This window comes from Orbicella faveolata, unplaced genomic scaffold (genome assembly GCF_042242905.1).
Source record: "Orbicella faveolata isolate gen_17 unplaced genomic scaffold, um_ofav_v1 contig_35, whole genome shotgun sequence".
In the NCBI taxonomy this organism is placed as follows: Eukaryota; Metazoa; Cnidaria; class Anthozoa; order Scleractinia; family Merulinidae; genus Orbicella; species Orbicella faveolata.
Genome location: NW_028301564.1, coordinates 6,331,356 through 6,343,692, shown reverse-complemented (window position 1 = coordinate 6,343,692; position 12,337 = coordinate 6,331,356). Strand labels below are relative to the sequence as shown.

Genomic DNA, 12,337 nt, shown 5'->3' with positions numbered 1-12,337 from the left:
GAAATAACAATTATTTTGATTTTGTAAGTTTTTTTTATATATTGTTTTCCCTGATCTTGTAGGGCTATGATACTCTTGTTGGTGAACGTGGGACTCAGCTCAGTGGAGGACAGAAGCAGCGGATTGCCATTGCGCGAGCTCTTGTGAAAGATCCCAGGATACTGTTGCTGGATGAAGCAACTTCAGCACTGGACAGTGAAAGTGAATCAATTGTACAGGCTGCTTTGGATAAAGTGAGTTATTTATCTGCAGTTAATCAGTCCTTTTGTTATTGTTCCAACTGTACATGTTATCAGTTGGTAGATTTTTCAGTTCCTAGTAGTTTGTTGTGATACATGTACATGTAATTTGTGTATTCAGTCAGTGATAACAATGTTGTGCCACTTTCAAGTGTAACTATTGGTTTACATTGAATGCCATTTAAAAAGAGGCTTTTAATTAGTATCTAGCTCTCTGCACGCATTGCAGGCCTATGATGATAGAGCCTAAGTAACTAGCTCTCTGCACGCATTGCAGGCCTATGATGATAGAGATTGTTAAGAGTATCATTTTTAATTCTTTTTTTTAGGCTCGCCAGGGTCGCACCACCATTGTGATTGCTCATCGTTTGTCGACAGTCCAGAATGCTGATGTTATTGCAGCTGTGCAGGATGGTGTGGTGGTTGAGAAAGGAACTCACGATGAACTTATGCAGACTGATGGTGTCTATCACCAGCTGGTTACACTACAGGTACAGTTAGTTAATCTACAACAAATTTTTTTATCTCAGAATTATACCATCTTTGTTATAATAACCATAGTAATTTTGTTGATAATCAAAACACAGCTTCTATTTTGATTAAGCTATAATTTTGTAAAGGAGGGTGTTACATTTAGGTAGAGGATTTGCCTTGTTGGTTCTTGAAGAGTAGCAGCAGGCCATTTGTGTTTGCGTTGTTCTTGGTTGCTCATGTTTCTTGCTCTCTTACTTGCTTTCATGTTTGCTTGTTTGTTTGCTCATCTGCTACTTTGCTTACATACTACATCTATACTTTTTGTTTGAAGTACATGTACTCACTCACTTTTTCGGATTATTGTTTCCCTTTCTCATGAATTCTGTAGCAGATCAGAAAAAATACTATACTTAAAGATTTCTTTTCTACTTTAGACAGTATATTAATCTGTTGTTAATATTTTTGTGTAGACTTTTGAAGAGGAAGACGATTTGGAGATTGATGATGACAATGATGAGACAGAGGACGTTGAGGAGAAAGGTAGCACAACTCTATGTCATCCTGCTCTAGTGCAATGCCAGCTTAATAGGTTTGACTCTAAAGGTTTACCATTGATTTAAGATACCCCTATAGAAAACGCCTGGAGTTTGTAATGCAACCTTTGAATAGAAAGCAGAGGTAAAATCAGTTCACAACGATTTTATAAACTTGTCTACAGTCAGTGCTCAACTTATGTCCTTCTTTTTTTGGTTTTCAGAGTCCGCAGCAGCAGTGAACTTTATGCGAAGTATGTCACACATGTCAAGTGACAGTGAACATGAAGGTACAGAGTTTGAAAGGAAGCTGTCCACCAGAGCATCTCGCAGATTATCAGCCAAAAGAAGGGGGAGTTCCTTTACAGAAAGGCCCAAATCTGGCAAGGCTGCTGAGGTACATGAATGTGGTGTTAACTGACTAACTGAACAAATGAGTGACTGCTGATTGATTAATTGGTTGATTGATTGATTGATTAATTAATTAATTAATTGTTTGATTGGTTGACCAGTCAACCTCTTGAGTATTTTGTTGATTTGGGCAACAAAATTTCACCTCGTGCTAATGGTTAGATTTGCCTGTAAAGTGGATAGAGTTTTGAGATATGAGTCAAGCATTTGGAGGGTATCCACGGCAACACCAGGCAACACAGCACTGAATAAGCCAGTGGAAGAACTGATAGTTTGTAGTAGTAATTGGACCGATAGAAATAGAAAAATAGAAATCTCAATCTCATAATCTAATTGTGTAATAGAAAGGGAAGCAACCTAAATCACATTTTTTAGCTTCATTACTGAGATTATCAATATGAAATAATGTTCTACAATATTTGAAGGGAAATGTTCTGCAGAGTCGTTGGTATGGCAAATCATGGTCTGTTAACTTGCTGTTTCCCTTAGGACAAGAAAGACAAGGACGACAAGGAGAAGATTGTAGAGGAAGAAGTTCAACCTGCCTCTGTGTTCCGCATCATAAAGATGAACCTGTCTGAATGGCCGTACTTGACCATCGGAAGTATTGCTGGTGCCATAAATGGACTATTTCCGTTTGCTTTTGCCTTGGTTCTGTCAGAAATTCTTGCAGTAAGTAACACAATTAAGTTCACTTTCATTAGGAAGGCAACCAGTCTTGGTGTGATATTTTGGTTAAGAAGAGCTTAGTTTTTATTAAGCTATTATTAGGTAGATCTACATGTGTAAAATTCTGGTCATGTATTGTACATTGGTTGTATACATGCAGTTGTTTTGCACAAGCTGGCTTTATGATGTACCACGGTATTTTTTGGCGTTGGACTTTGCATAGAACAGTCCAATTTTTCTATTTTTGATTAAGAGTTGTCTGTTTCTCGTCCAGTTAAATTTAATATGCATAGTCACAACTCGGAAGCACTCCTAAAACAGTCTTGTTACTGGGTGCTGTGTTTTTATAGTTTCAATAGATTAATGTACCTCAATTAACAGAATTCCTTCTCCACTTTCTGTTTTTTAGGTGTTCGCTGGGACTGATAAAGATGAGATGAAAAAGGAATCTGAATTCTGGTCAATTATGTTTCTTGTTATCGGTGTTGTGAGTTTTGTGGCAAATATTATCCAGGTAAATTTAGGATTCATTTGTTTAAGTATAATATTTTTGATTAAAAAAAGTGTGAGGTGATGCTTCACAACGTACCTTCTCCTGTTTGTGAGACACTCACTTTGTAATTAGAACTACAAAGTGAACAAAATCGTATTATATAGCGTGTTTTTCCATAACGTCACGGCAGCCATAGTGGTGTCCCAAAACAATAAGACGGCGGTCATGTTGGTGTCCAAAAGCAGTCCTTTGTGAGTTGAACTCTTTTCCGTTGTAAACACTTCCTTTAGTTCCATAAATTTGCATGAATGCTGGCCACTGCTGAGTGAAAATGCCCTATTGACCGCGGTCTAGATTTTCCTATATAGACCGGTTACATTTTGCGGTGAAAAAGGGGCAAACTAGAATACAAAAAAATATTGAATGATGTTTTTCTTCTAAAATTATTAGTTCCAGGAAATATTCACATTTATGGAAGTGCTAACAAACCTGATGAGAATAAAAAAGTATGGGGGACGAACAAACTGTGACAGATTGCTGTTTGCAGGCAAAATGTCAGCTTGTAAAAAGTAGTTTTCATTGAACGAATTGAATTTTCCTTGTTTGCCATATAATAAGCATCTTATTATTTAACCGAGCTTGGTATGTACAGACCGAAGTAGTATGCACAGACCGAACGGAGTGAGGCTGTACTAACGACCTCGGTCAAGATTCACCCATACAGACCTCCTGCTCGGTTAATAATAGCTAAGTATCAGCACGCAAGTTTGTTAGCGATACCAGGCCCTAAAACCGAACCCCCTGATTTGCTATGATAAATAATTTGCTTTTTTTTTTTCAGAGTTCAGCATTTGCCAAGTCTGGTGAACTTTTGACCTTGCGGCTGAGGAAAGTTGCATTTCATAGTATCTTAAGACAGGTCAGTAGTGAAGGAAACTGGCGATAAAACTTGAAATGATTTTTGTGAGACGGCAGGTCTCATGATGAAAGAAGCGAAAAGAAGATTTGAAGGACGATTTGATAATTATATAAAATTGGGTTATTGAATGATCAATTACTGCAGCAATCATCGACAGTTGCAGTATACTTGTTTTATCACTTGTTTTATCACTTGTTTCGTGTTTTCAAATCTTCTCATGTACTGTATTAAACTGAGAGAAAAGACACAAGTTAAGAAAAACTTATCAACCTTGTCATTGTTTCACAGGATATGGGATACTTTGATGATCCACTTCACAGCACTGGAGCACTGACTACAGCACTTGGAACACACGCCTCAGCTGTGCAAGGGGTAACTACACATGATTACACTGTTATAATGTTGAATTTATTTTCACTGTTTACAGTAAATATTTGATTGCACCTTTGACCCTGCTCTGTAGAGCATAGAGCTCCATTAAGTTGCACACTTTTTTTCTCAGGCTGCAGGCACTCGTCTTGGCACAATTGCAATGTCTTTGAGTACAGTCATTGCTTGCACCGTGTATGCCTTCATTAATGGCTGGAAACTGTCGCTCGTGGTTCTTGCTTTCATCCCATTGCTAGTAATTGCCAGTACAATTCAGATGAGAGTGTTCGCAGGAGGCAAGGTTTCTGCTCATGGTGAAGATGAGCTTGTCCAGGCGGGCAAGGTGAGATTTAGTTACATTTTCTTCTAGTTAATAGTATTTCCCTTTCAAACAACATGCAAGAAAATGCGTCTCTCCTTGAACAAGATTCCATACACATCACTCTATTTAACAATTTTGGCGCAATATTCCGTCGTTAACTCCTAGTTTCCAAGACCTATCGGCCATCCAGATAGCTCAAGCAACCTTTAATATAATGTCTCAAACAGCGACTGTCAAAACAACATGAAAATGATTAAGGAGTAAAGCTTACAGCATTATCGAGATGTTGCGTTCAAAGGTGTCTGCGAGTAAAGTCTGAACGATTTCAAGAATATAAGATGTCTTTAAACCGTAAAAGAAATGACTCGAAAAATTCCTTAGGCAATCATTGAGGCAATCGTTTATTATTCAGACGCGAAATTCCCAGAAAGAGCTGAAATTTGGTCGAAAGCAGAAGCCACAATTATAGAAAATGTTTTAATTTATTGTACTATTATATATTATATGATTTTGTCTCAACAGATTGCAGTTGAAACAATAGAGAATATCCGAACTGTGGCATCCCTGGGAAGAGAAAACACTTTCTATAACGCCTACTCCCAGGCTATAAAGAAACCATATAAGTAAGAAACTCTGTTGGTTGTACAATAATGTACACTGTATCAAAACTTGTTACTAAGTTTACTCTGAGATCTAGGTTCGTAACTTACCTTTCACTAGAATCTCATCACATTCTCTGGAGTAATATGTTTCTTCAATTTAAGTTCTCACCTTAACAAATAGATTCCATGTTACCGTGCGCCTCGGTTCAGTAGTAGACCACAGATGACGTCAAAATGTGGTAAGAAAGTGGCACACAAGTTGGTAGCCGAGTGTGTCACTGATGTTCATACCAAATTTTGCAGCAGCTGTTACAGCATGTTACTGGGGGAAAGCTTGGGTTTATAAGGCACCACTGGCGACCGTAACGTAGCATGTTATCCCTAGCAAACGCTTCAAAACATATCATGTTCTTGGCAAACAGAATGAATGCCATCCTATAATCTCAATTTGTCTTTTTGTACATAATTAATGAAAAGGCAACATTTTTAATCTACTCGTTAATGGGTAGTTATTTGAAATAACAATTCCACTACAAACCCCTCTATACCGCAGTGGGTAGGCACGTTGTGCGTTTGTGTTTATTATCACAGCTTGCTAATTTCTAATTTCATTGTGATTAACAGAAAAGCCTTGACACAGGCTCACTTGCAGGGAGCTTCATTTGGTTTATCTGAGGCATTCATGTTCTTCGCCAACGCTGCAGCCTTTAGATATGGAGGATATCTCGTGGAGGAGGGAGAAATGACCATGGAGGAAGTTTTTAAGTAAGAATCTTTTACCTACTGCTTGAACCATGAAATGTTCTGTAAGTCAAACGTAAAACATAAAACATGTTCCTGATCATTACCGCAAACCCGGTTTCGCGATATTTGGTGTACTCGAGTTGACAAAATTCGGTGTCAGATGTGGGTTGGAGTGCTCTACCAGCCGTGAACAAAATCCACAATTGATAGAAGTCAGCACGAGGCTGTGTTCTGCCTTGTTATAACTGATTCTAAAGATCTTACACTTCACTGAACTATGCCGTCTTCTAAATCACCACAGATCTGCAGGGCGCATATTTAATTGTATTTCTACAACGCTTGTGTGAGCCAAATTTACCTCCGTGGAATATCTTGGCATTTCAGTTTGCTTTGTGGTGCGATGCAGTCAAAGTAGTGACGTGATGTTTTACTTCTGGCTTTGCAAGCAACTCTAAGCGTTGCAGACGTGAGTAATAACAAGAGTTGAGTTTGTTTGTTTGTTTTTTTTTTTGTTAGGGTTGTGCTGTCTATTATGATGGGAGGGTTTGTCCTTGGTCAAGTCAGCGCTCTCTCGCCAGACTACGAGAAGGCCAAGATCGCTGCTGCTCGTCTCTTTAAAATCTTTGACCGTAAATCTGCAATTGACAGTTCCTCTGAAGATGGTTTACGACCGGTGAGAATATTCTCAATCTGTGTTGGTTATACTGATTTTTATGAAGCTACTGCTGAAGAAAATGAATTGCTGCCTTATTACCACCACTCCGTCAGTTCAACTGTGTTCTTATTGCAGACACTGTGCTTTGGACCCCACCAAAAGCTCGGTTATCTGCTTTAAAATGGATTAGTACTCGTATCATAATTTTCCCGTACACACTGTCACTAATACCATGTTTCATGGGTCATCGGTGGGTACATAAACCCGGGTTTTACAGTACTTGAAAGGGCATTCTCCATGCTTTAAACCCGATAAGAATTTGTGGATAAACCCCCAGTGTGTGTGATGACTCAAATGAAAGTTATTGAGCTCCGAGTACTTTTATGTGGATTGTTTTTATGCTGTACATATAATTTTGTGGAGAAATCCTAGTGTAGTTCGTATGGTGTGATCGTCCGGGTGAGTGTAGTTCTGAAAAGAACTGTTGCAATGTTGGTGACTGACGTTTCGACAACCTGAGCGGAAGTCATCTTCAGAGTCAAGTGAATAGTGTTTGTCAGTCGGTGATGTTACAAGTCTGGTCCGTTGAAAGTGATTGGTCAGTTTAGCCATGATGGTGTTGGCTGAAAGGCTCGTGTGTCAGTTTCTAGTAAGTTTCGATTCGAGTTATTTTCATCGGACCAGACTTATAACATATTATAACTACCCTCACCAGGACGATCACGCAAGACAATCTACTGATACTCCTGGGTTCAAACCATTTACTATGAAACGCTAGTGTGTGAACGTGCAACTCTAGTACTATGTATTATTCTAGTTAGTTCTTGGAGTTAGGATTTATTCCAAAAGAGCTTGTGGAGGCAATTTCTCCATTCCTGTGGCAAACAACTCGCTTTTCTTATTCACCATGTACAGTAATCATTCGCCAAGTCCCAAAGATATATGCCTTGTCGACCATTCATCAGCATGGAAGCCGTTACGTACGAACCCATTAGTATCTATGCACAACTTTTGTAGACTTCAAAATTAAATCTTTATTTGCCGTTTGGTTTGTGTAGGCTTCTGTGACAGGAACAGTGCAGTTACGCAGTGTTCGTTTCCGCTATCCAACACGCCCAAACGTCAAGGTTTTACGTGGAGTCACTCTCACTGTCCAGAAAGGACAGAAACTTGCTCTTGTTGGCTCAAGCGGCTGCGGTAAAAGTACAGTGGTTTCTCTCTTGGAGAGATTTTATGATGCCGAGGACGGAGAAGTGGTAAGTAGACTAAGTAGATACCAGGAGAATGAATATTCTTGTCGAAGAACGATCCGAACAGTACAGTAATCGTTGAGTTGAAATCTAGTTTGTTAATAAAACCAAATGTATTGTTTGTTGTTTACTTTCCTTTTGATCAGGAAATCTCATTTTACTACTCGGACTTGTTTACAGGAATACAATTGATGTACTAGCAAATTCTCAGATCTGACATTGAAAAATGTTGGGCCTTTAGTTAGGAGAATAAAGAATTAGTCTTAGCTTGCGGACCGTAACGATAGCTGGTTCTTCTTCTTATAGGGTCCGGATTTCTAAAGCGTTAGTCTCAGCTTTCTCTCGAGAGACAAAGCAAAAAAATAAATGGCTTTGATGCTAACCTTCTGTACATATTGCTGCCGATGAAAAAGTCAGGCTTATTACTGGTTTCTCATGATTATATTTTTGTTTCCAGGCCGTCGATGGTTGTAACGTTCGAACTCTGAACATACAGTGGCTCCGCTCGCATATTGGTATTGTGTCACAGGAGCCTGTGTTGTTTGGCTGTAGCATCGCTGAAAACATCGCGTATGGCGATAACTCGCGTGAAGTAAGCAGGGATGAGATAGAAGCAGCAGCAAAAGCCGCAAATATACACAGCTTCATTAATTCTCTTCCTATGGTAAGATTATTGACTCGACGTTTTAGCTTGTTCTAAGATTGTAACAATGGAATGGAAGTCTTTTTAGCTCAAGATCAGTTTCCAGATTACCACTCCTTCTTTATTATACATGTACAATTTAGAAGTCTTTTTCAAGCTTGTAGACCTTACACTCAATGTCTCGCAGTGATGGACTTCTCCCTTTGCTGAACCCCCTATGTTGATGTACACCAACGGAAGTCGTACACCAAGTCCTTTTTCGATGTCAATAACTTGCCTAGAATATTCTTCAAGACTTATAAAGAGGCGTAAATAACTCTAAACAGTTTCTCAGCATCTCTCACAGTCGTGGCGTTGTTTGCAGGGTTATGATACTCTGGTAGGGGACAAAGGAACTCTGATCTCAGGAGGACAGAAGCAAAGAATAGCCATCGCCAGAGCGTTGATCCGCAATCCACGAATCCTGCTTCTAGATGAGGCTACTTCTGCTTTGGATACAGAAAGTGAAAAGGTAAAACGCGAGAGTTTGTGCTTGATATTTTTAAATAGAACCAGTTTGGATTTTTGTTATGTGCAGAACCACTTTCTAGTGGTGCCCTCCGCTTTTCAATTTTTTTCCAAATAATCTTCTTAAATAATGGTTTGGATTACCACAAGAAAAAGAATTTTAATTCCAGAAGTTTTCAGTCGCGATAAGAACTCCCGGCAAATCGCGAAGAGATCTCAGTTTCGCCAAGAAAGCACAGGATAGCAAAGAATTGAATTTGCAGCAATGACCTGATCTAAAATCACACCTCGTTAAAGTTTCGTCTATAAACAGATTGGCACGATATCAGTGGAGAGCGTTAGTTATATCTGGTTCATTTATTACTGACAGGTTGTCCAGCAAGCTTTGGACGCCGCTAGTGAGGGACGTACAGCCATCATTATCGCACATCGATTGTCCACGGTGCAGAACGCTGACATCATAGCCGTCATTCATCACGGGCGCGTGGCAGAGCAAGGCACACATCAAGAGCTGTTGGCTCTTAAGGGATTTTACTACGCTCTCGTCACGGCACAAATGCAGGTCCCAAACAACTAACTGTCATAAAGTTGTTGCACGTTATGACCAAGTTATAACGCGAGGCATAAATGGTGAGTTGACGTTCAGTTCTATGCTACAGTGAACTGAAGCCCAGTTGTGGATTCCGTGGACCAGATATCTCTTTTGTCATGTACTGATTCAAGATAACACTTACACAGAACTCTCCTACACACGATGTACGCATTGAAAGTTGTACGAAAATACGCCTGACTGAAAAAAAGTAATGAAGGTCGTGTGAATTGTTTGTGTTTTTATCATTTGTAATCATTTTTACAGTAGATTGTTATTTTTTTAGGCCTCATCGATATGAGACTGGCATAAAGGCAAATTCTTTTCTAGATATGTTGGTAGCGACACATATCATGATTTATGTTAAATATCAAGTATTAGCAGATCATCTCATCTGCCATTGCATTTGTTTTGAGATGTTGACGTTACTTTCGTAATTGTAAGTGTTTGTAAAACACGTTAATCGTATCTATAACAAAATTCTTGATGGTCATTGGTTCTTCGCACGCCTATTTGTGACGTGATCGGCGTCCCACTAATTGGCTGTCTAAGTATGTTTTTGAAGTGACTTAAGCGATATCCCCCTGAACTGCACTCCACTCGGTCCATTTACTATCACTAATATTACCCTATTTTATGATATCTCGGTTACCGCGTGCGCTGCGAGCGCTATGGTGGGTTAATTTAACGGGTCTTATCCTTGAGTATGGACCGCTCAAATTCGCAGCAGCTTTTATACCCATGTCTTGTTTATGGTTATTGAACACTAAAACGTTTCTTTCACCAATAATTTTGACGACATGTATTTAAACGTGCTAACAGCACACGGACTTCGAACTCGATTAGTAACAGGTACTTATTTTGTTATTTTATTTTATTTATCACCAATAATTTTGACAAATCTGAAGAGGAAATCTTCGGATAATTGTTTTGCTTTGGACCTACAAGTCTAATTTCAGTTGAACTCTTTATATCCATCTTGTTTAAGTTATGCTTTTATTGTAGATACTTGTTCAAGTACCGTATTTGTACCTTTTATCAATAATTCTACTTCATATTGAATCTGAATATAGTGGTCATACTCTTAAATCAAAGCTAGTTTCCAGGCATGCCACTCAAACACAGCAAATATCTGAAACGCAAGTCTCAAATAAACACAACATGTTTAGAATCCCAGCGAGCAGCAGGAGGTAAACCTGCTGGCCATTTAGAAAGCGTTACCTCGGAATTTACTATGGGGCCACCGAAAATAAATCTAACTTCCGAAAGAGTTGAGCGCTTACGTTACCGTACATTGTTTTTATAGCATTATTTTGTTGTTAGAGTGGCATACTGGAATATGGAAATCGCCGTAACAATATGATTAATTGGCATGAAAGTCTTTGTAGGTAGCGCTCTATGACAACCAGGAGTTGGCGACGGCCTAGCATTTGGTGTGAGATGTTGACCAACAGTTTACTTTCGTAAGAAGACTTGTATGCATTATCCCGATACGTTTTGTTAAAACAGCGGCAATATTGGACAAGTATGAAATGTATGGAAAGCTTCGGTGAAATGTTTGCTTCATTTCGGTTTTAACCAGCATGTTCAGTTATTTCTATTTTTAAAAACCCCTTCATATTTGTGTAGCGTATGTATAATCCAAACAAAATGTTTTTTTAAAATATGTTATCTTCGTTTTATTTACAGATAGTTGTTTGAAGGCTTTGAAGGTTTAAGACTTGTGAAATGAAATAATTTATTCCCCGTAGTTCTAATATTCGGTTGACAGCCATTAGTTATCATTTTTCTCTCTTCCCAGTCAGATAAAGAAATTCACAGTTTATGTTTACCCCTGGTCTAGTCGGTCTAGAATATACGTACTCGATTCGGGTTTGTCGACTAAATCACGCACAAGGCCGTTTTAATGCGGCAGTCTCATAGAATTCAAAAAATTGTGACCAGTTTTGATTTCAACCATGTCATTTCTACTGAAGGGAAAGTTATTTCATTTCATGCGTATAGTAGAGTGTATTAACCAATTGATAGCCAGTATGTATTAGCATTGGACAATTAACCTTTTCAAATCAGGTCATTACAAGAGATCACACGAAATAGTATGTACCGGACGAGCCATTGTTACTTCATCCCTCAGCGAAGATCTTGCTTGTAGTATTAAAGGAGCAAAGTCACGGTTGGCGAATCTTGAAAAGTTTAGCCTAATAATTGCGTAATCCGTGTCAATCTTGTCCATTCTAAACCATCCTTGTACCTTTATGGTTTATTATTATCTCATTGTTGTTTTTTTTTGTTTGTTTGTTTGTTTGTTTTTTATCTTAGTTAACTATTATTTTCAGGTTTCCGTCAATAAAAAGGGAACTTTGTACTTGGCCAAAATTAGCCTGCGTAGCTTGGCGGTTTAGCAATTTGAGCGCGCCAAGAAAGCGGCGAAGACGCGAAGAGCCTGGGATCGAGACTACTGTTCCTCGCGGCTTCGCCGCTTTATGAGCTCACGCTCAAATTGCCTAAAAAATAGCTTAAACCGCCGAGCAACGCAGGCTGGGCCAAAATATCATGACTGAGCTCCTTTAAGAGCAATCGTCCCAAAATTTCGCCTAGAGGTGTGCAAAATGAAAAAATCGAAAATCCCCAAACTTTGCCAGGATATAGATCTGGATGAACTATTTCTAGAAAAAATACTGTAAGTTCGATTAGATTTTTATTTTACGCGAACGGCGACAAAATCGGTTTGGCGGCTCTCACATCAGTTTCACGAGCTCCAAACAACGCATTATTTGAGCTTCGCTTAAAAATAAACAAAACGGTAAATCTGGCCATTGAATATCTTAATGAAAAGAACACATGTTTACGAACAGTCTGAAATATTATTTTTCCCATTCCATCGCAAACTGAATTTTTGGGCGATTTTTGCTTTTCTT

The 12,337-nt window shown here is 38.8% G+C and overlaps 1 protein-coding gene across 2 annotated transcripts in view; it reads left to right on the top strand.

The window, feature by feature from the left end:
* The window catches only part of LOC110047680 (ATP-dependent translocase ABCB1-like), a 28,544-nt gene extending 16,832 nt beyond the window's left edge, over positions 1-11,712 (top strand). For both annotated transcript variants that reach the window (XM_089272656.1, XM_089272657.1), the window contains exons 12-27: positions 63-233; positions 569-730; positions 1,184-1,253; positions 1,471-1,643; positions 2,147-2,329; positions 2,736-2,840; positions 3,661-3,738; positions 4,027-4,110; positions 4,241-4,450; positions 4,952-5,052; positions 5,656-5,796; positions 6,292-6,448; positions 7,489-7,686; positions 8,138-8,344; positions 8,688-8,834; positions 9,201-11,712. In XM_089272656.1, the coding sequence (XP_089128782.1) occupies positions 63-233; positions 569-730; positions 1,184-1,253; positions 1,471-1,643; positions 2,147-2,329; positions 2,736-2,840; positions 3,661-3,738; positions 4,027-4,110; positions 4,241-4,450; positions 4,952-5,052; positions 5,656-5,796; positions 6,292-6,448; positions 7,489-7,686; positions 8,138-8,344; positions 8,688-8,834; positions 9,201-9,407 (2,394 nt within the window). In that variant the 3' untranslated portion in view covers positions 9,408-11,712. The remainder of the gene's footprint in view (positions 1-62; positions 234-568; positions 731-1,183; positions 1,254-1,470; positions 1,644-2,146; positions 2,330-2,735; positions 2,841-3,660; positions 3,739-4,026; positions 4,111-4,240; positions 4,451-4,951; positions 5,053-5,655; positions 5,797-6,291; positions 6,449-7,488; positions 7,687-8,137; positions 8,345-8,687; positions 8,835-9,200) is intronic.
* Positions 11,713-12,337: the final 625 nt, after the last annotated feature.